Raw genomic sequence first — 24,158 nt, 5'->3', positions numbered from 1 at the left:
AAAAATGTATTAACAATGCAGACGGATGAATATACGAATGAATTCTACCAATAATAATGAAAGTAGGATAATAATTAGAACACAATAAAAAAATAACATACAATTTATTAACAAAGAAATATAATTATATAACGACTACCAATTTGATAGGTTAGTTAATTTAATTTTAATTTACATTAGATATTTTATATTTTATTTTACCGACGACGACAATGTTTGTTGTAAATTGTCTTTATCATGATTATTATTATTAGTTTAGATTAGTCTGTTTAAGCCGTTTCAGGTATTACCTTTTTACTCTTAAATATTATTTTTATTTAATTTTAATAACATAATAATAAATTGTATTTAAAATTTAAAAATAAATAAATTTATACAATAATAAATACATAATATTATATTATTATTATTATTATTATTATTATTAATTTTTTAATGCGGAGTTTAGGTGTTCAAAAAACCTTTTATTTTTATGTGAAGTTGAGGTGATATATTATAAAATGGCGGCAATACGTGCGGAGTTACGGTGCACCGAAATAAATACATTAGTACAGATATTTTAGTTTTAGGCTATGAGCCTAAAAACTGTATTGTTGTCCCAAATACAAAATTTTATATGATTATAGATTTTTTTTAATGTAGCCTATAAACAACAAATCATTAGTTTTAAAAATTTTTTTTGTTATCGGGCTAAGTTTTGTACCTACAATCCCTCAATGGCTCATTTGGTTAAAAATTTAAAATGTTGATTTCAGTAATTTGAGGTGCTAGGAGAGCTTATTAGCAACTACTGACTAAAATTATCGACTAAATAATTTATAGTAAAAAAAGAATTAAAAAGGGTTTTAATTTAAAAAATAGAAGTTTGTATCGCCTCAAGTTACAGGGCTACTCCTTAAGTAGTACAAACAAATTCATCAATTTGAAAAATGGCGTTTGAGTACATTCTAAATTCCAAAAATAAGAGCTTGAATAGTTTCATTATAAAAACCTTTTAAATTTAAATTTAAAAAAAAAATATGGGAAAGCTCCCTGCATTTAATGCAAAATCTTGCTACTTATATTCTGGGGGCGTTATGCATTTCTTATCAATCTTTTTTAAGTGAATTCAATTTTTTATCATTATACCTACCACTGCTAAGTTGAATTCTTATCAATTTTGTGAATATACTGTAGTCTGTAATGTGTAAAGAATAATATAAAATATGTTACAAGTTATAAGTCAATGCAATTTATAATATAAGTTTTTATATAAGTTGTTTTTGGTTAATTTGTGGATTAAATATGAATTTAAAAACAAGTTTATAGTTTTTAGATCATACATTGGATATTAAATATTACAATGGCTACTGCTCGACAGATATTACAACAAGAAATATTTGATCAATGTGATCAAAAACTTTTAGCGTTTGTCGGCGTGAGTAATGATTCAAAAAAAAAGAAATTTGGATACCTGTGTCTATCAGACACCAAGGAACCACCTTCGAATATTTATATTCACCAGGTATTCAACAAATTACTTATTGCTATAAAATTTTACTAATAATATATTTTGTCAAACATTAAAAATTGGTAACTCACTTTGATGTATAATAGTTGTCAAAATGATGCATTGTTATGGAGTAGATCACTCAATAGTATTATAAATATGTTAAATAATACAATTTGAATTCATTGATAAATCGTTGTATCCGATTCCGAGCAGAATATTATATTTCAGTCTTTTTATCTAGTAATTTCATCAAGTATATCATATTTATATTGTTATTAGTAACTAATTTATTTTTCTATTAATTTGATTGAACTTATTTTGACTAAAAAAAATCCATAAATATTATTTAATAATATTAAATCTTAAATACTTAAATTAAAAATTGTACATATTTTTAACTGTTTATTAATTTTCTAATTTTTGTTATTTCAATAATTGAACAATTAATCATTCATAAAACAGTAAATAGCATATAAATAGCAAAGAGTCCAAAGATTAGGTTAGGTTAGGTTTTGAATTTATTTTTCTCAAAAATGATAAAATATACCTATATTTTGTGGAAACATCAAGTGTTTTTAGTGTAGTTCCAAGTTTTAATTTTTGAATAACAATAATAAAACAGAATTGATTGATTAAAACTTATACCAGATAAATAAATTTATTGAAATATAAAATTGTTTTATGTATGCATTTCAAGTTTATTTTATAATTTTCAGATAAAATTTGATAATAAAGTTGTGAAAAAAAAAAGAATTTGGTCATTGAATGAATTGATTACTGTTGATGGCAAAACTTCATCTCAAGTAATACCATACTCCATTTATTTAATTTTTAATTTTTTTTAAATAAAATTTATCATTTGAATTTTTTATAGGATTGTTTAGATATAGAATTAACTTTGGATAAACCATATAAATGGGTAGCAACTAATAATCAAGAGCGTAAAATATTTTTAATATCTTTATGGAAGGTATTATGATTTATTTATTTAGATATTTTATATCATAAATTCATAACTAATGAACAATAAATTACAAATGTGATTTGTTATGTATTTTAGTAGTAATCATTTAAAAGTGTAATTATTATTTTAGCAATGTGCCAGCTACGTATTTGATAGAACACCTGAATTCAAAAATTTACCTCTTGACTGGACATCTGGCGATTTAGTTGTTCTACCTGCCGATCGTAAATCAAAACTTTCCTTAGGTATGCTTTATAATTAAAGCATATTGTAACTGTATGGCTAATTTATTTCCATTTTTAATATTTAGCTGTATCGCCTATTATTAGTGCTGAAGATTTTCAACCTCTATCAGAAAAAGAAGAACAAGATCTAGAATTATTAATGAAAGAATGTGGATTTGCCGCTAAGGATGCTAAAGCATTTACAGATATGTTGGCGACTCAATTAATGGCTCTAGATGGTGTAAGTAATTAATTACCTTCATAATACATCTGAGTTGTATCACTTTTGTGAGCTGCTATTAAATGGCAAAAAACTTATAAATTTATAAATATTTGTTTCAAAGCAATTTTTCATTAATATTTGATAAATATTTTACTCTAGACTTGGTTGTCTTAGGATTACAAATGTTATTGTATGAAATATTTCCTAACCATGAAAAATGTAATTGTTATAAATAATAGGAGAATGTACAGAGTGTTCTTGCCTCAGAGCCGCAAGTTACAAAATTAATGGATCAATTAGAAACAGCTATTCAAGAAATTGAAAAGGTAGAATCAGCATTAGATATGTATGATGAGACCTTAAGACATGTGCGAGATACAATTGATAAGATGGATCAGAAAAATGCTAATATTCAAACAGCTAATAAAAATAATGAAAAATTACTTAATGAACTACAAAAAGTAATTGTAAGTACTAATGAAATATTTTTATCTAGAATACTTTTTGAAAGTAAATTTTTATTTTATTAATAGCATCAATTAGAACTTTCTCCAAAACATCAATTATCATTAACTGATGCTGACTTAACTACACCAACTGGATTAAGAGATGCTATTGAGGCTGCAAAAGAATTACAAGCAGTTATGAATGCGCAAATTCATCCAGCTTTAGTTCGATTAAAGGCAATACAGGAACAAAGAAGGCGATTTGAAAAATGGAAAGCAAAATTTTCTCAGATTCTCTCTAGACATCTCAACAATTTGTTTATTCATATGGTATATTTAAAAAAATCTATAAATTATTTATATTTATATAGAATACTCATATTCATTTAATATATTCATATGGGGAAAGTTAAAGAAAAAAAATAGGTTAATCTGTTGGTTTATTTAATGAATTTATATGTTATACGCATAAATATAGATTTAAGAAAGTGAAATCACTTTTTAGATGAGTAACATACTGCAAATTTAAATTTTTTCCTTCATTAACTTTCTTAAATTTAAATTTCTTTACTAATATAGTTATTTACAAAAAAACAATATTTGAGTTAATATTTAAAAAAAAAAATTTTTGGTTTTAAAAGTCATAAATAACTCCAATCAATAAAAATCTTTAAGATGCCTTAAATAATAGTTTAACCTTTACATTTTAAAATAAATCAATTCACTCCTATTTTAAAAGTAATAGATTAAAATTAATTATTGTGAACATACAATTTGTTATGTAATACCACTGTAAGACCAAGACAACACACATGGGTGTAGCATCTTCTTAAAGAATAAGAATTTGTAATTTGAGTCTTGGATTATTCTAAGAAAATTAAAAGTTTTTTTTTATTTTAAGAAATCATTGCAGAAATAAAATTAATGCAACAATGAAAAACTATTTAAAAAATAAATTAAAAACAAGTAACTAATAATTTTTTTACACGCTTATAAAAAAATCTTTCAATCTATGTGTATTATATATGTTAATGTATAAAATATTAAAATATAGTGTATACTTTTAATTTTTAGGGAAATGATGTTGGAGAATCAAAAAGAAATTCCAACAATGAATTAACCATCATGAAACATACTTCATTGCATCGTGAACTTGCTGCTTATACCGAACTAATGCATTGGTGTAAAGCAATGGATAGAAAATCTTTTTTGGCACTTACTAAAGTGTATACAACATCTTTATCTAAACTTTATGAAAGGGATATAAAATTATTTTTAGAAGATGCGAAATTGAGAATAAATGCTGGTAATTTAATTATTTAATTAACATTTAATGAAAAATTAGTTACTTAAATTTATTATTTAATAATTTGATTCCTATACATTTTTTGATTTTAATTTCATTTTTGTATTACTTATTATTTAGTATATTTTACACTTAAAGTAAGTAACTTCAGTATAATTAAAAAAATATATCAAACAATAAACATTATTATTTATTATATAGTCTATATGTAATTTGAAATTATATAATTGCTTTGGGAAATAAATTAAGTAGCTATTTTATGTTATTTGAAAAACTTGTGAATATGATGATATTACACCAAATTAATGTATTAAATAACTGTTTTGATGTTAGGTCATTTATCTAATTCAAAAGAAGATATTAGAAAGTCTACTGGTCCACCATCAGATTGGTTATTAGGCGTAGACAAAGAATTTTGGACTCAAGAAAGTGATACTCAAGAACGGCAAAGATTTGACCAAGTATTGGAAGCAGTTCTTTCTGAACTCGAACCAATTTGTTTATCAGAACAAAATTTTTGTGTTTCATTTTTTCAATTGGATATACTCAGCCCTACTACTAAAGTATAAGATTTACAATACCGTTACTTATCTAATTTTAGTAAATAATTTGTATTAACTGTTAATAATTTTAATGCATAAATTATGATTTTGGTTCAAATTTAAGTTTTGTCTTGCACTGTTTACCTTGTGGAATAATTGTCAAACCTAAATATTTTGGCTTTTCTTTAGAGTTAATCAATAGCGTGCTAAACAGTGTTTTATAACGCCTAGGACCTAGGTAATATGGAATTTTTTTGGGTGGGTAGGTAATTAAATATATTAATATGGTAAGCAAAACAAAAAACAAAAATTATATTTATATTATTATATCTATTATATTATATTATATTAAGGGGATTAAGAGTGGGTATGAACTAAAATATTATATGCTGAATATTGTGGTTTATAAATGTTTACCATACTTTTGGAGCTATCTTTCATATTATGGATAAATATAACATCATTTAATTTATAAACTTATAAAATATAATGTACTTTAACATTTTAGATATTATTCTATAATTATAACACTAAACAGTAAACATTATACCTTTTTTTAATATATTTAGAATACTCAAACAACCTTGGATGGAGTAGATGTAAAATCAAACCAAGAAATATTACCATCTTTACCAAAGACTAAAATTGAAAAAAAAATTAATGAAGAAGTTAGAAAAATGATGGGTGAAATTTTTGCTTGTATAGAACCAGAGTTGATTGGATTTATTCAATATCATGAAAGAATGGATAGCACGTAACTATGATTATAAATCTTTTTAACTTATTTAAAATAATATTAATTTATTAAAAACATATTATTTAGTTATTCAATGGCTGTTTTAGTAAGATTAGGCCGTCATGTAATGTCTGCGAATGACACAGGCTCCTTTTTAAGTATGACTTATGGGTCTGCATTAGTTCATGTTAAAAGAAATTATGATAAACTCATGCATGCTCACTTAAAATCAATTCAAGATGTAAGAATTATTAAAAAGTCTAAATGTGGCATACTTCCTTTTGTTGCAAACTTTGAAGTAATTATAATATTGTTTTTAATCTTAGTAATTTGACTCAATGTTAAAGCTACCTTAGAATTTTTTTTATTGTTTACTGTCAATTTTTGTAGTATTTTGCTAAAACAGCTGAACAAATATTTAAAGAAACAGAACGTCGAACTGATTTAGATAAATGGTATCTTAAACTCTTAACTGTAATGTTTGAAACTATTCATTCAATTGCAAGCGAACATCCTAAGACTCCTGCTGAAGTTATCAGAATGGGTAAGAACCATAAATACCTTTAAATTTAAACTAAATTAATATTAATAGTTCATTCATGACTCTAGAGAACTTTCACCATTTGTATGCATTGCTGTCTCAATTAAAAATTGGTATATTAGATCAGTTCAGAAAAGATGCAAAACAAAAATATAGTGAGGCATTAAGTGCTTATGTAACTCGTTATTTTGGTAGACCTCTTGAAAAACTAAATGTGAGTATAATTCATTTATACTATAAAAATTTGCACTTACTTTGTTAATAATTTCTAAAAAAATTTTTTATGTTAAGTTATTCTTTGAAGGCGTTGAAGCTAAGGTATCTCAAGGTATTAAAGAATCAGAAGTTGGTTATCAAGTGGCTTTTAGTAAACAAGAATTAAGGAAAGTAACTAAAGAGTATCATGGGCGAGAGGTAAAAAAAGGCTTGGATCATTTGTATAAAAAAGTAGAAAAACATCTTAGTGAAGAAGAAAATTTACTACAGGTAATTAGTGTTAATGTTTATGTTCCTTATTATGTGAAATTCATTATAAACTACATAGTTTTGAACCTTAGGTGTAAGTTTATTTGCCTCAACTGTATTTTATATTGAAATTTTTTTTTTTTATTTCCTTCGTGATAAAATAAGCATATTTTATTCAATATTATAATTTTATATTTTTCAGGTGGTTTGGAGAGCTATGCAAGAAGAATTCATTCAACAATATAAATATATTGAAGACTTAATTCAAAGGTGCTATCCTGGTTCCATGATTTCATTAGAATTTTCCATTGAAGATTTATTACAGTATTTTTCAGAAATTGCTAGATCCCATTAGAATATAATCAAAAATATAATATTACATGTTTAAATTGGTAATCTATTGTATTATTATCTCATCAATTTTAATTTTAACTTATTTATAAATAATAGTAATTTGAGAAACATTTAAATTTTGTTAAAAATTGTGTTAACAAGCCTTTTCCCCTTTTTATATACAATTTAAATTGTAACTATGTAACTTATGTTTTAAAAATTATATGTTTATTATCTCAAAGTTCTATATGACTTTTATTAAGTGTTAAAATTTGAAAGTAAATATTTTTATAATAAAAGATATAATATGTAGCTAAAAAAATATCATTGCTTGTTGATATGCCATACATTTATTTTATTAATATTTTTAAACCAACATAATTTTTAATTATTTGTATATTTATAATAAATGTGGCTTTTCTTAAAAAAAATGTGTACAATAATAGTGTACTGAACTGCTATAATATTAAGTATTAAAATTAAATTTTTTTATATGAAATAGGGGTAAAATTAGGGAATTTTAAGTTAATTTATTTTATTTAGTATACAAATATTAAATCACCTAATTTACCGCTATACAACTATGATATTTTATAATTTTTGAAATATTTATTCTAATGAAATAGTTAACAGAGTACTACAATTTTTTTTAATGAATATGTTGATACATGAACAATATTAGATTTTTAGATTTTTATAAAATATATAATTAAAATTTTTATAAAGAAAGCCAACCTTCCGGCTTCCACAATAAAAAATTCAAAATCAAGTAAAACTATATATAGTATAAAAATTGCAGTCAACAGGACACGTGTTTTACGGGCCACAAGTTCCACGACAGCGAGTTTCCAATGGCAGCTAGCATGAATTAAGACATCTAAAGTATTATGCTATTATCTTATTTTATTTTAGTTATGACAGCTAGTAATAATATAATAGAAAATTATAAACTATAATTCGTATGATCTAAGATAAATTCGTGGTATAAGGTCTACAAAAAAAAAAAAAAAATAGTATGTTTTTTGTTTATTATCTATATCAGCAGCTATGTTCTATAGATTATTAATAAAACCACTAGATTGCGTTCAGATGGTACATAGTCCGTGGTGTATACCATAGACGTATTAACTATAATAGGTCTATGGTGTATACAAAGGTTTATAGATAATACGAATATGGTTTATACCACTCCCGGTTCCGGTGTGTTGCCGCTCTGAAACTGCATAACCAAGAAAAAGTAATGAAAAAAAACAATCTACCGATCACGGAGCGGCGAGCACCGATATTATTCTCTTTTAAGTGTTCGGTATTCTTCGTTTATCTTACCGGAACAATTAGAAATCACGATATTTGGAATCCAAACATAATACTCGCGTTGAGTCGGTGAGATTAGTCGCGTGTTATTTCTTATATATTCCGTTTCGCGTTTTAGCGTTAATTGGTTCGTGGTGCAATGGTATCGCACGTTTTACTGACATCCAAAACGCCTCTGTTTGTTAGATCGCACGTCCGATTTTTTTGATCGCGGAAGTTCGTTGTTCAGTCCTGCTGAACATACAAGTGCATCCGTGTGTGCCAAACCGCACCACGACAATAAGCTGGTCACGAAGTGACGACCGAATTTTAGTCGTATTTTTAGGGACGAAATATAGACTACGACGGCCCGCATCCGATATTGTAATTTGAGAGAGCTGAACTAGTTGACGGGTATCTCCGAAAGCTGAGATTGAAGACAGTTGCTATTTTTATAAACTTTTTTTTTCAAATACATATTTCGTGCCAAACCCGACGCAGACTGATCGACTTATGGAAACCTCGGAAGTCGACACGTCCATACTGAGTTCTTTGCATAGTAACCGATTCGATTACTTGCGGACAGACGACAAGGAGAGCTTTGGTGATTCGGCTTTCCTAGCTGAAAACCTAGACAAAGAACTGCCAAAAACACTGCCTGAACTGTCTGAAATCACAGACAGTGACACTTATCTGCACAACAACGAACCGTCGCAGATGATGACTATTGACAGTTCGTGGTGAGTTGTCAAGAACCTGTTGATTTAATATTATACTTTTCAACAATATTATAGTTATAATTTCTCACTGTAGGTAAAATTATGTGCAATTTCATTGGAATAGATTTCTATTCTATTGGATAGTATTAACTAGTGACAATGATATGTTTTAAGAATATTTTTCCTCATTTTTAGGAATGAAGATTCAACATCATGTTTTCCTACATCAACAAACTCAAGTTTTCCAATAGCACTTCCAGATCCTAGTGATTTTGATGAGTTCAATAGCATTCAAAATGTTCCCAGGGCTGAAACACCAGGATTAGGTTTAAGCACAATTTTTGCCGCTGATGGTGATTTATCTGATCCAACTGCTGAAATTGGTGTTTGTGGTCTTCGAAATCTCGGTAATACATGTTTTATGAGTGCAGGCTTACAAGCTCTCTTATCAACAGAGAGTCTTGTGTCATATTTTTTGGGCTTTGACAATGATGGATCTGAAGACACTTTGATTGGGCAATTTTCTGATCTTGCTAAACGTGTTTGGAATGGACAGTTCAGTGTTATTAATCCACATCAGTTCAAATATGTGTTGGGAAAACGATATGCACAGTTCCGAGATTGCAGCCAGCATGATTGTCAAGAATTCTTGGCTCTTTTGTTGGACAGCCTAAATGATGAACTGTTGATGCACTTTGCTAAACATTGCAAAGTAACATCACGCAAAACTCGTAAGTCTCCAAATCCCAGAAAATTATTGCCACGTGAAGTTGATGAGTTTGTTATTAGTTCTTCTGAATTACCTCAAAATATATGTGACATTTTAACAGAAAAATTATCTGAGAATCAAGAATTCCTGGCACAGAATATAAATACTGCAGACCCTGGCTTTCTTGTATCACCAGATATTGATGATGGTCCCATATCTTCATGCAACCCAGATATTCTCAAGTCCAAGGCACAAATTAATGATTTGTTGAATGGAAAAAGAGAAATCTGTTGTGATTCCTCATCTGATTCGAGACTTATGGACTTGAAGCGTGTAAAATTAGATGATAATAAAATATCTAAGACAGAGCTTGTAGAAGCTGATTCAATCGGATCTACTGTTGTTGAGAAGCCTGTACAGCAAGAGTCCATTATTAATAAAATATTTCAAGGACAATTTGAAAGTTCTGTAAGTAAAAAATTATATTATGATGAAAAAATTTAAATTATCCGCTTAATCAACTTAACATTGTTTTTGTAGGTTACTTGTCTTGAATGTAATTATGTGTCTGTTATGCATGAACCTTTCATGTATCTCTCTGTACCTTTACCATATGCTACTCAACAACAAATGTGTAAGCTAAATATGGGTATTAAAGTGTTAATTGAAATGTTAATATTTATTTTTTATTTTATTAGACATTACATTTGTAAGTGCTACACATAATCCACCAATGAAGTACCTAATTACAGTAAACAAACAGGATGATATTAAAAAAGTTAAAAGTGAGTTGGTAAATTTGATAGGTGGAGATAAACACCCTGACATGTTGGTTGTAGCAGAAGTTTTTAACAGACATATTTCAAAAATATTAGTAAGTTTATCAAAAATATTGTACATGTTGACTGCCATGCCGCCTCAGGATGCCGTAAATTAATTTGGATTTATATTATTAACTTTTCCGTGGCGCTACAATAATGATCTAGAAAATGCGCTGTGGTGTAGCGGGAATAATTGCATTTTTTTTTATGTAATAATAATAAACATCATTTTAATATTTTTTTTCTATTTTTAATTTTTTTGCAAATTCAATAGTATGATATATAATAATTATACATATTTATAATGACACTGAAAAATGTCCTTAGCGTACTAATGATAAATATTCTTGTGGCTGCCGGCGGCCGCATGGTAGTCAAAGTGTTAATTTGTTATGTATATGATTTAAATCATTTAGGTATTAATTAATTTTTTTTAAACTAGAGCGATGATCATCAAGTAAGGAGTGTTGACTGTAATAATCGTGATTTGTATGCATTTGAAGTTTTGGAGATAAATTTAGACCTCGTAAATGGGGATATCGAAGAATTAACTGAAGGAAACACTCAAATTGTAAGTTAATTTTATTGTTGAAATAATATATTAGTATAAAATAGCCAATAGGTACCTATCTATGTTATGATTTTTTTAAATGCAAAACAATTTTTTTATTTCAAGTGTTCATGGGTGATTCTACACTTGGGCCACTCCTCTTTGACAAGTTACCACTATATTTTGTTTTACCCTACTTGTAGTTTTTTCAAATGTTTTATTCAGTTTGTTACTAAAAAGAACAATAAGAAAACTGGGGAAGTAGTGGATAGTAAATAAAATACAAAATAAATTAATAAATTAACAAATAGATAAAAATGACAGATTAAACAGAGTGTAGAAGCCTTCCCATAGAGGTACTACGATAATAAAAAAATATGAGTATTAAAATTGAATATTAGTTTGTCAGTAGGTTTCTACACCATTTGCGCTTGAGCTGTTTTAGAGGATTTCAAGGGATAGTCAAGGAAGAGATATCATGCAGGAGTGGGTTTCTGTGGTGTAAAAGGCGGATATAGAGTCTTTGGTAGTGTGTTATAGTCACGTTTTCAACAAAGGGTATAGAGAGGCCGTGATGGAGTGTGTGATTGGAAATGTAATATGGTGCTTCAGTGATTTGTTTTAGAGTTTTGGATTGTTAGGTTTGTATTATATTAAAATTAGGTTTTGCTGACACTCAGAACTGTATATCATAGACCTTTATTGATTTAAGTAGCATTTTGTATATAAGGAGCTTGTTTAGAGGTCAGTAGGTGTCGCAACTGACAGATATGATCATTGAGTGTTAAACGTTAAGAGCGTGTATGAGGAGCCCATGTGAGCTGGCGTTTTAGGGTTAGTCCAAGTTATTTGAAATTTTGAGAGAAGAGAAGAGGTTGATTATTGAGGAATAGTTGTGGACAGTTTCCGGGATGTAGAGTGGAGCGATTTTGTTTAGTTTAATTTCAGGCCCCATTCTGTATACCACGAAGCTAGTAGGTCAAGATGGGTTTGCTTTAAAGAGGCTGGGTCATAGTGGCATGTAATTATTGCTTTGTTGTCTGCATAGTCAGAAACTATTGTGTTTTGAGTCATAGGTTGGTTCGTGCGACCGTGTTTTAAATGTTAAAAAGGAGTGGCGCAATAACTGCACCTTCCAGGACACCGACTTCTATTTTAGAAATATTTGAAAAAGTTGTTCCTGAGCTCACAGAGAAGTGGCGATCACTAAGATATGATTTTATAAGTAGGTATAAGTATGGGGGGGGGGAATTGCTGTAATTTTGTGGAGGAGCCCTTGGTGTCAAACTCGATCAAATGCCTAGTCAACGTCCAAGAACATTCTTGTGCATATCAGTTTTTTTCAATAGAAAAATATGTCGGGTCTAAATCCAAATTGAGTATTAGGAAGGTTTTTTCTATGAAGGAGGAGACGTTAATGAATCAGTTTTTTGAAAATTTTTGAGAAATAGGGTAAGAGACTGATTGGTCTGAACGATTGAGGTATTTCTGTGGGTTTGTGTAGCTTATGAATCATTATTATAATTGAACATTTCCAGAGTAAAGGAAAGTAGGTGAGCCTTATCATATAAAAGTGAGAATCAGTAAAGCCTTTTTTGGGAAATGAACTGCAACATTGGATGTGATTAAATCATAGCCAGAAGATTTTTGTTTCTATGATTTATTAATTAGGTATGACATTTCACAAGGAGATGTGTGGGTAGCAATGTCATTGGCAAATGAGTGTCAAGGGATGTATTCATTTCATTAATTTTGGTGGGGCTGAGTAATGAGTAGTGTGGTTTAAAAGTCAATGAGTGGTATTCACGGAAAATGTCTGCCTTTTCCTCATTACTTGTTGTCCAGGTACAATTTGGATTTTTAAGGACTTAAATTTATGGTTGAATTCGTAATATATTTTTGTAGCTTTCCATGTTGAGTTGTCTTTTGTGGTGAGTGAGGAGGAGAGATGTTAATTAAAACTCAGTTTGAATTTCAGTGAGGGTGCGTTTTAGTTTTTAGTTTTTATGTTAGATTATTATAGTGGCGTTAGTCAGAGGGTTACAGGGTTCTTTGCCATATAGCTCTGGCTCAACCCTCAGTAGCAACTAGATGTCTAATGTAAGTAGGGAGGTTTTGATTTGTGAATTTTAATGGTATTGGAGTAGAATCTACTGTTTAGATGGCTGTTTGGATGGAAGTGGTAAGTGAGTTTGCGCTATCAATATCGGAGGGTGATTTAAGTCGAGTTTTTAGATTTATTTGTTTATCTAAAGTAAGTTGAAAATGTTCCCTATTCATAATGGCCATTTGAGAGGGATGTAGGGAGAGGTTCAATGGAGGTACAGTGTCAATTGTAAGCAGAACAGAAGAGTGGTCTGAGCAGGGTTCATGTAAGTTTTTTATATGACAGTTAAGACGGTTTTTCGTTATGTAAATATCCTAGTATGTCAGATCTTTTTCTCCTATTTCCAATTTTGATCCTAGATAATTAAAATAATCGTTAAATTGATTTGGTGTTACCTGTAATTTTACAAAATATTAAATTATGTATATTGTTTAATATAATGTACATTTAGGTAGGTATTTAAGTATGTAACACAATTTATAATATAATTATTTTGTGATCTAAAATTGTGGTATATTATAATCAAGCAATAATTGTAATAATATAATAATAAAGTAATCAATTTTTAATAAAATAGAGGTTAAATATATAAGGTTCCACTATAATTTTTAAATTTATATAAATTATGTTTTGTTGTATGTGAAAAAATGTTCATTAAAATTAAATTAATTGGAGTGTATTAACCAGTAATTCAATTATTTTATGTAATTAATCATTTATTTTTTCTTAATAATACACACTTAAGATAAACAAAATATTTTTTGGTGGGTGACGGAAAACAAAATAAATTGAATATTTATTATCAATATATTTAACTAAGTTTAAAATTTAAAATAGAATCGTTTATTCGTAATATTTATGATCACAAAAGTTTCAACAAGAAAGACCCAAAAAACAGGAGAGAAAATTCACTCAGTACCAAAAGCCCAATTTTAATTGTGAAAACATATTTGAAATCCTTATTCTTTTTTCTAGGTTACAAAGGAAATGGATTTTCGATTTGTTTTAATAATTTATTAGTATAACACTAATTTTATTATCAAAATATTCATTCTTATTTAAATGTTGCCAGTGGCGTGGTAAACTAAAAATATTCCAGAGGCAACCCCCCATATAGAAGACCCACCCCACCCCACATGTATTTGCATGTAAATAAGTACAATCCTTGATACCCACCCCCCAATATTTGAAAAATCTCAGAGGCAATTGCCTCTGAAATTACTCTTTGTCACGCCACTGAATGTTGCTATAAAAAAATTTAAAAAAATAAATTCCAACCAAAACATACAAGAAGCAAACAAATTCGAATATATTTTTAAAATCAAAATTGGACTTCTGGAAATATATATTTTTTCTGCTTATTGATTATCTAAACTTAAAAATTAAAATGCACAAAAAAATTACCATCCAATTTTAATTTTAAAACTTGATAAAAATACACTGGGTATAAGTGCTCATTAAAAATGTTAACATTCAATAAACTATACTAATAAATATTATGTATACCTTAAAAAGATTTATATTATTTTAGGAGCCAATGGATATAGACTCAGCAACAATAGAACAAGGAGACATTTGTACCATATGCTTAGAGTATAAACCTGATATGGTTCTCCATAAAGATATCAAAGATTGCACTTGTGTATTGTGTGAAGAATGCATTAAATCAAGTTGTTTTCACTCTAGTGGAGATAAAGATCAAATGGACTGTCCTGTTTGTAGAGTAAGAATCGATCCCAAAGTTGATTTAATTCCAATTGAACAACCTTCTGGTGGTACAAATCAAGCTATACGACGATTGACTATCCCAATCGTGTTTAAACAAGCTGATGTAAAAAGGTTAATTGGTCGGCCAGCATTGGTTCGTTTACCTAATGAAGTTCCTGCTGAACTACTTTATGTTGAAGTGGCCAAACTTCATCCATATACCGACAATTTTTCACTATCTTTAGTCGATGGCCAAGGGACCATGTGCTCTAGATGCATGTGGGATGAACACTGTGGTGGCTGTGTGATTCCCAAAAGTGGAATATTCAAGTTTCGTAGTGGTGATACACTAGCTGTTACTTTTGAAGAATATGTAGATGCCTATTTGCTAGACACTAAATTGCATGAAGGATCTACCGAACAAATGCGATCTAATAAACCTCTTTCAATATATGATTGCATTAATGCTTTTTGCCAAAGGTAACAATTGTATGATCTTAATTTAAAAATGTATTTAGGGTCAAATTACTTGTTAAACCTATTTCATAATATTCATATTGTTAGCATGGTGGTGAGAGTTTGATTTAAGTTACTTTATTGACTGATTATAATTGATTCAAAATTTCCTATATTTTATAATGAATTGTGTTGGTTTCGAACATTTATGTTTCTAAACTATGCAGTATATAATATATCAGGAGCAGTCAAATAGTTGATTGCAGATGATTTCATTTGATCCATTTTTGTTAAAATGTATTATATATTTAATAGTCTTTAGTATAAAATTTATGTATTTTTATACCTCAAAGGCAAAATATGTTATTGTCAATAGTTATTCATATAAACAATTTTCGACTATCTCTGATGTATATTATATTCTATAGGTTCTTAAAACTGATGTATAAATGGTTTTGTTTTACAGTGAAATTTTAGATGATAATAATCCTTGGTGGTGCCCGTCCTGCAAAAAAAATCAACGTGCTACTAAAACATTGTCCATTTCCAAGTATCCTAGATGCCTGATTGTTTACTTAAAAAGGTAAATAAATATTTTGTTATGCTTAAAAATAAACTTTATTGGTATTTGTATATTATATTAATCATTTTAGATTTGTTTTCCATGAAAATTGGGGAATAAAACTGCAAGACAGTGTAGTATTTCCTTTAGATGGATTGATGTTGGATGAACAACAAGAAATAGTGTATGATTTGTATGCTTGTGTTTGTCATACTGGAAGTATGTTATATTAATTTATTATTATTAAGACACGATTATAAAGAACAGGTTAGTCATCGGTAATACGATTTGTACACAAGCTGCCCGGTCACAACTCGTTATGGTATAGTTCCATTAGCTGCCGAGCGCTGCTAGTCAAACGTGTCAGATTTTCATTATTCCATATTACATTATTACCTTTTGGTTATTATTATGTTAGCCCATCACGATTTTAGATTTACATTTTACATATTAATTATTATTATGTAAATGCGTGACGTCGTGACTTGACTTTTGTAAAATGCCGTGTTCATGCTGTGTCGAGTATTGCACATCTGGCTACAAATCAAACACTGATAAAGTGTCATTTTTTTTGTTTCCCAAAGTTACAGCTCTTAAAGAGAAATGGATCAAAGCCATACCACGGGAAAACTTAGTTGTTAATGATAGAACAGTTGTCTGTGAAAAAACATTTGACTGAGGATACATTATAAAAACGTGGGAGTCAGGTACTGGCTATAGGTGCTATAGCACCCTTCTTGGCATGTTGTTTCCTGGAAAACTTATACTCTACAGAACATGTATTTTCAGTAAACTCCAGTCTCCAAGACCTAGATAACTATACTAGTTTATAATTTATACTTATAGTCATATATAACCTGTGTTTACAATATGTAAAAAAATTGGTGTGGTGACTAATTTAAAGAAATTACTTTATAGGAAAAAAAAAGTTTTTGCCACCCCTCTACTTAATTGGTATTTGTTATTTTTCTAGACAGATTATTTAAATAAAAACAAATAAGAATACAAACAAATAGTATATGATACTAACTATGGTATAATTGTACTGCAATAGAAGTTATAGAACAATATTATGATATTGCAAAATTTTTTTCTTTGAAAATTAAGTAAGTTGAAATTTTTAAAATGTAGATTGCAAAAAAATGTTCGCAAATCATTAGTTACTAATAAGCAATCACCTATAAAATCTCGATTATCCGCATTTATGCATACACTCATTAAAATAATTAAGTTCCTAAAAAAATATATTATACTTTAACTTAAGTGAAATTGTTTCCGAATCGTGATAAAGTGATAGCCGATAGGCCATACACGACACACGTAATATCAAATAATGAAAATCTGACACGTCTGACTAGCAGCGCTTGCCAGTTAATGGAACTACGCCGTAACGAGTTCTAACCGACGATCCAGCCCACGTTGCTTAACCTGTTCTTTATAATCGTGTATTAAGAGGATGTGATACCCACATGTGTTATTCCGTCTTACAAATGCGTATTATATCAAATTTTACACCCAGCTGAATGTGTGTAGCTATATTAGTTAAAAATTTAGAGTGAATTGACCTTTAATAAAATTTAAAGTTAAGATAATGATCTAGAAAACCTCATAGGCTTTTTATTATATTTTACTTTTTATTGAGATGAGTATTTTAAAGTTGTAACTTGTAAATAGTTTTTACATCTTAAAATACTCATCTCACTTTAAAATTAAAATATAATAAAAACCTATGAGGTTTTCTAGATAATAATTATTAGAGGTCAATTCACTCTAAATTTAGTTAACAGAGCTACACGTGTTCTGCTGAGGGTTAAAATTGCTGTTATGCACTTGTAAGATGGAAATAACACATGCGGATATCACGTCCTGTTAATGATTAATATCTATTAATTTATTCCTGTTGTGATAGGTACTTCTATGGGTCACTACACATCTTATACTAAACATGTGGAGTCAGAAGATTGGCATTATTACAATGATGAATCAGCTATCAAAACAGCACCAGGACAGGATGATTATTGTAATGCATACATTTTGTTCTACAAAAAACAAGGTGTGTAGTATGATATTTGTCTATATTACTTTTCAATTTCTATGTTTATTTCTTAAATTTAGAATAAATTATTTTGATTTTCAAAGATAATTATTAAATAATGTTTTATTATATTGTTATTGTAGGATTACCTGATGACGATGCTGATTCTTCAGGACTATGAAGTTATTTTTAAATAATAAAATAAGATTCAGTAAAAAAAAAAAAATGCTTTTTTATGATTTTTTTTTTATGTTTATTAAATTAAACTAAAGAACATATTTTATGGTAAAGGACTAGCCAAATTTTATCTTGAGTCTTGTCCTTAATTCTCATTTCTGTTGATGTTACTTATTATTATTATTTTTTCTAGTAATTCTTTATTATTTTTTTAGTACCCTTGTGAGAAAATTCCTTTCTAAAAATACGATGATGTAAATTTTAAACGGAGTAAACTATGTGTTATTTTGTATGAATTCATTTTTTACTATAAAACAGTATTATTATTTTGTTATATAATTGATAAAGGTTGAAATGTACATAATATAATGCATATAAAAGTTAAATTAGTTTTAAGCTACTTTAAATGATATAAACATAAAAGACATATTTATAAAATATTACTTTTGGAAAGGTCTGTGCTTTTGGATTTGGTATTGCATTTTATTATAGGAAACACTGATTATCTTACGACAACTGATATAATGTGTTAGAAATTCAGTATATAAACATTTATTGTTGGTATTAACACATAGAACTATGAATTAAGGTAAACTTTATCTTAATTCATACTTATAGAACACATTAAAAGTTTTCTATTATTTATTACTTGAAAATGTACAATTCTATGTTTTATTAGGAAGCTGATATTGTAGGCATAATGTTCAAGAATATAAATAAAATTTTATTTAATTAGCTGTTGGATATAAATCATACATAATGTATAACGGATTCCCATTGCATACATTTGTTTATTTGTCTATTTGTGTTGGGTGTAATTTTAACAAATTATAGATGAAATCAAGGTGGTTATTTATATTGTCAGTATCTAAACTAAATACAGTCAACTCACAATTTAAAGAATTTTAAGGGACTGAGAAGAAAGTTTGGCTTATCAAAAACATAATTTAACAAAATTTGTTTTTGATAAGATTTAAAAGAACATTTCAGTGTTGTATTTGCCGGAAGGAATTCAATTCGCCCATTAGAGAGAGTTAAGGGTTTTTATGGGTAGTGCAATTATGATAATTTTTCTATGTTGTAATTACATTGTTCCAATGAAATAAGGGCATCAAAATTGTAAAAAATATTATAATAATATATACATCAGTGGTTCTTAAGGGGGGAGGTACTGCCCCCTGGTGGGCTTTTGATCTCTCTGGGGGGCGATGAGGTTTTTCAAACTCTGTGATTAAAAATAATACAATTTATTAATATTATACAACACTACAAATAATTGAACATGAAATCAGAATAGTTGTAATTGCGTTTTGCATACGCTATACAACATACGGAATGATACCTATTCACATTTTACGTATCGCAAACGTCTTGTGTATGAGAGATATATCTTTACATTTTCAACCATAACTGGACTATTGTATACTGTATCTTGCAGTGCGTTTTTGATTTGGTATGGGAGGGGGAGCGTTAGCAGTTATTACAATAAAGGGGGCACTGAACTAAAAAAGGTTAAGAACCACTGATGTACATAGTTTCAAGAGCTTTCACCAAAAAAAACTTATTTTTATCGAATGGACAAAAATACATTTAATTTTTCTCTATATTATAAAATTTTCAAGAGAACGACAATTTTATTTGTTATATCGAGATTTTCATCATATTGAGCTTCATTACATTGTGAGTTGACTAATACACTCTTACAAAAAAAAAAAGTTTACTACAGATTTTTGAAATATAATGAGGTTTATAAGACTAAAATTTTAGTTTGACAATTGTATTTTTGTTTTAAGGTAAAACTATAATAGTGTATTAAATAAATTATAAATGTATTAACAATAGAGAAATTAATTTCATATAAAAAAAAGTGAAATAATAACTTTATTTAGATAACATTTCATAAAGTTTGAAGGGAGTTAGCGCAAGGGTCTTGAACAGGTTCTACAAGATCAGGATGATGTTTTTTAATGTGCCTTTGCAAAAACGTGTTGATTACAAATCTATCATCACATATGTCACATTTATATGGTCGATCTCCTGTATGCCATCTGGTATGTATGCGTAAAGATGTCTTTTGAGTAAAGCCTTTTGAGCACAAGTCACATTTGAATGGTCGCTCACCTGTATGTATTCTTTTATGTTCGACTAGGTACTTACTAACTGTGAATGCTTTGCCACACATTTCGCACACGTGATTTTTCTCGCCAGTGTGAATGCGCACATGAAGTTTTAGATGGTGTGCTGAACTCAGCAGTTTGTTACAATAAGAGCATTCATATTTCAGACCTAAATGAGATTGAATGTGTCGTCTGTAACTGCCTATACGCCTGAATGCTTTTCCACAGGTTTCACATTGGTAGCTAACCGATTCTGCTGACGTTGTATGTACTTTCATATGGCTGTATAAATTGGTCTTGGACGTGCATAATTTGCTACAACGATCACATTGGTATGGCTCGGCACCATGGTTTTTAATTTCATGTGTAGCCAACTCGTCTTTGTTAAAAAAGCCTGCTTGGCACGTATCACAGAATACACTGTACACTTTTTTATGTCTATTTTCATGATATTGCATTCGACTTTTATAGGGTGTACGATAATCACATGTGTCGCATGAATAAGTGACACTAGGATGTTCTTCTTTTTTGTGTTTTTGCCGCGCACACATTGTTTCAAATGTTTTATCACAACAATTGCATTTATAAGCAGAGTGTGGATGTGCATCATTTTGATGATCTTTTAATGCATGTTTAGTATTAAAAGATTCTTCACATTTTCTGCATTTGAAAAATTTTATTTTAACCTTTCGAGGGGTCTTAGCTCTATCTGATATTTGGTCATCAATTTCATCAATGCTGTGTAAAACATAATAAATCAATAAATTAATGACATTTGATAGAAAATCAAACAGACAACTTCTATTATATTTAGATTTAACAGTATTATTAATTGATAAGTCATAACTGAATAAACTGGGTACTTGAGGTTATGATATATAATTTTAGAAAGGGGCATAATATTATGTTATGAACTTACGGATCTATTTTCACATTGTCTTTCGTTTCAATTTCCGATTGATTACTTTCAGACCAACTCTCTGGTTCATTGTATTCAGATTTGTATTCTGTGTTTTGGTCATAATTAATGGTAACCACTGGTTCAAAACTACTGGAAGCCTGTTGATTAAAGAAATTGTAATGAATTAATCGAATGAGATTATTAAATACTTAAGTAGTAATTAAAGTTATTATTATACTAAAGAGGACGTTTCACCCGCATGTGTTGTCTCCGTCTTACAAGTGCGTAACATTGCAAAAACTGTTTTGCGCGGGAAAGAACAGAGAAAGATACAGTTATAACTAAGAAACGAAATTTTCATCACATAAAAAGGAGAATTTTGTCTGTGCAATATCGTTTTTATTTTTTCGATATCAGAACTACAAAAAAAGTTATTCATGCTTAAAAAACGCAAAATTAATGTATATAAAACAATAAGAATTTTTTTTGTATAAGTGATTTCAAAAAATATATACGATATTGCACAGAAAAAATTCTCCTTTTTATGTGGTGAAAATTTCGTTTCTTAGTTATAACTGTAACTTTCTCGGTTCTTTCCTGCGCAAAACAGTTTTTGCAATGTTATGCACTTGTAAGACGGAGACAACACATGCGGGTGAAACGTCCTCTTAAGATATTTTACTGAAGATAACTTATTATAAGCTGTACATGTTAATGTAAAAATGGGGCCAATCCGTAAAATAAAATGTATTCATTTAAATACCAATATGAGATTGACAACATTATTTTTTTTCACATTAAAACAACAAATAATTTTTACTTTGGTAGATTGTGGTATTTAAAGAATAAATTTTTTCTAAAAGAATTTAAAGTAAAAAATATGTTAGTTCTGCAATTATTTAAATTTATAGTTCATACCATATAAATTATAAACACACACATAACAAAATTATATTATTGGAATGATTTGAAAGAAAAATAGGCTAGATAATTGATTTAGGAATAATTATTGAAGTATTTATTAATTGTTGATTAGGTAGATACTTCATAAAATGACTAATAGGAGCCAAGAGGTATTATAAACTATTAATTAGTGCCTGATTGGAATAACAAAAACTTTATAGGTAATTAGACTGATAATGAACCTAATATATTTTGTTTATCATTGTTAGGTACTAAGTATACCCAATATTTTTTAGATGACTTTCAAAAACACATTAACCTAAATTTAATTAACCTTTCCGGTAAATAAACTGTTGCAAGAAAATTGTTTCTAATATCATCATGTAATTGTTTTCTAGAAACAAATTTTATCTGTTTTTTAGAGACCGTTAGATAACAGACACACCTTCAAAAAAAAAAAAAAAAAAAAACTTTTCAATAAATATTGAACACAGATAGTTGGGGATCTTCAAATCAGCCGAGGCCTAAACAACCTACAGCCAACTCGAGTAAAATGATAAAGGATAATAAAAGACCACGAACACTAAACACTCTAAACGAGGGTGTAGTGGAAACAGAAAAAGGGTTCTAAGCCAAAGCGATTTGGGGAGTTGTTGACGAGATCGTGGTGGAAATTAACAAGACCAACAGTGTGTGGTGACTGCGAAGTGCGGGGCGCCACCGATGAGCGTCCGCTTACCATGTTGTGCTGGACGTCCGCCAGCTGATCGAGCTGTTTCTGGCACTCGACCGCGTTGGTGTAATACGCGTAAAACTCGTTGACGGTGTCTTTGCACTTGACGCACACGTGTTTGGGCAGCTGGTCGGTCCGGGAAATGTGGATCTGCAGACATTGGGCTATCTTGTCGGACAGTTCGTCGAAAACGTTGACGGGCCAGTCGACCGCGGCCAGACACAGCCGGCACATTTTGGTCAGCTCCATGTCGACGTCGTCGTCAACACCACCACCGCCGCCGCCGGTCACACTGACATTGACCGCCACCGTCGCGGACGTGGTCAACAACAAATCGTCGTCGTCGCAGTTGTCGCCCGCGGACGTGATGTGGTGGTGGTCGTCGTCGGTCGTCGCCAGTAGTGCAAGGCAATGCGCATCGCTCGTTTTATTGAGTTTTCTCGTACATTTGCGATCGTTCGTTCGTTCGAGCTCGCGTTGTTTACAAGACGACGGCGACTGACGGCCGACCTGATAAGCGGGTTCCACCTCCACGGCAGCATCGTCGTCGACCGTGATAACGCGATAACGCGATAGGTGCGATGGTGTCTGTGGGTTGGACCGGATCACTACTTTTTCATTTTTGTTCCACAGAAAAGTTGTTCCAAAGATAAATTGTACCAATTGAAATTTGAATTAATATCAATAATATCCGGTATGTACATTGATTTTTTCGAGTATTATCGATGTTAACTGTTCAGAATTTTCAACGCTTATTTATTCCAAAAAATATTTGTTCCAACGACCTATATAATATTGTTCGATCACCGTAAGTAATTCGCTTCGATTCTTTCTTCCATAGACATCCGCCCCGCGCCCTTGACATTTTCAAATGTTTTTCGGCTTGAAACATAATAATATACTCTTTTCAATTTATTGCGTGTCTGCACTCCAAATTAGAGCATTAGATGCCGTAACAAAATGTGATAAGGTTAGGATATTTTCTAAGCCCCCTTTGCCATTTAGTGATATCTAAAAAAAATTCCCCTTCCCTCCACCGGCTCCACCCCATTGTAAGCCATTGAAGCCGTGCCTGATTGCTACGCCCCTGACCTCT

At 29.5% G+C, this 24,158-nt stretch overlaps 3 protein-coding genes across 4 annotated transcripts; 2 read left to right on the top strand and 1 right to left on the bottom strand.

The window, feature by feature from the left end:
• Positions 1–1,176: 1,176 nt before the first annotated feature.
• Sec3 (exocyst complex component Sec3) lies at positions 1,177–7,517 on the top strand. Its single transcript, XM_089229388.1, has 15 exons — positions 1,177–1,504; positions 2,209–2,295; positions 2,367–2,462; positions 2,587–2,701; positions 2,767–2,921; positions 3,143–3,370; positions 3,437–3,679; positions 4,424–4,655; positions 4,989–5,218; positions 5,767–5,951; positions 6,021–6,231; positions 6,324–6,477; positions 6,543–6,688; positions 6,766–6,960; positions 7,142–7,517. Exons 1-15 carry the CDS (start codon positions 1,343–1,345, stop codon positions 7,292–7,294), a joined length of 2,592 nt encoding a protein of 863 aa, XP_089085514.1. The 5' UTR covers positions 1,177–1,342; the 3' UTR covers positions 7,295–7,517.
• Positions 7,518–8,519: 1,002 nt separating this feature from the next.
• Positions 8,520–18,704, top strand: LOC107174194 (ubiquitin carboxyl-terminal hydrolase 4-like). 2 transcript variants are annotated; one of them, XM_015525046.2, is made up of 11 exons: positions 8,520–9,305; positions 9,480–10,015; positions 10,115–10,461; positions 10,534–10,627; positions 10,692–10,867; positions 11,257–11,385; positions 15,003–15,658; positions 16,101–16,217; positions 16,288–16,415; positions 18,106–18,249; positions 18,375–18,704. In XM_015525046.2, exons 1-11 carry the CDS (start codon positions 9,079–9,081, stop codon positions 18,410–18,412), a joined length of 2,592 nt encoding a protein of 863 aa, XP_015380532.2. In that variant the 5' UTR covers positions 8,520–9,078; the 3' UTR covers positions 18,413–18,704. The 2 variants fall into 2 exon arrangements, with proteins under 2 accessions (XP_015380532.2, XP_015380531.2); XM_015525045.2 differs by having other exon boundaries at positions 9,480–10,461.
• A 405-nt stretch (positions 18,705–19,109) lies between these two features.
• On the bottom strand, positions 19,110–23,574 carry LOC107174197 (uncharacterized). Its single transcript, XM_015525050.2, has 3 exons — positions 23,069–23,574; positions 21,445–21,584; positions 19,110–21,263 (listed from the first exon to the last, which is right to left on the bottom strand). The coding sequence occupies exons 1-3, from the start codon at positions 23,309–23,311 to the stop codon at positions 20,306–20,308; spliced, it is 1,341 nt and encodes a 446-aa protein (XP_015380536.1). The 5' UTR covers positions 23,312–23,574; the 3' UTR covers positions 19,110–20,305.
• Positions 23,575–24,158: the final 584 nt, after the last annotated feature.

The sequence above is a fragment of the Diuraphis noxia genome, unplaced genomic scaffold, assembly GCF_037042655.1.
Source record: "Diuraphis noxia isolate RWA-SAM2 unplaced genomic scaffold, SU_Dnox_SAM2 contig0005, whole genome shotgun sequence".
Lineage (NCBI taxonomy): Eukaryota > Metazoa > Arthropoda > Insecta > Hemiptera > Aphididae > Diuraphis > Diuraphis noxia.
The sequence above is the reverse complement of the archived record's forward strand: the minus strand, read 5'-3'. Positions and strand labels throughout refer to the sequence as shown.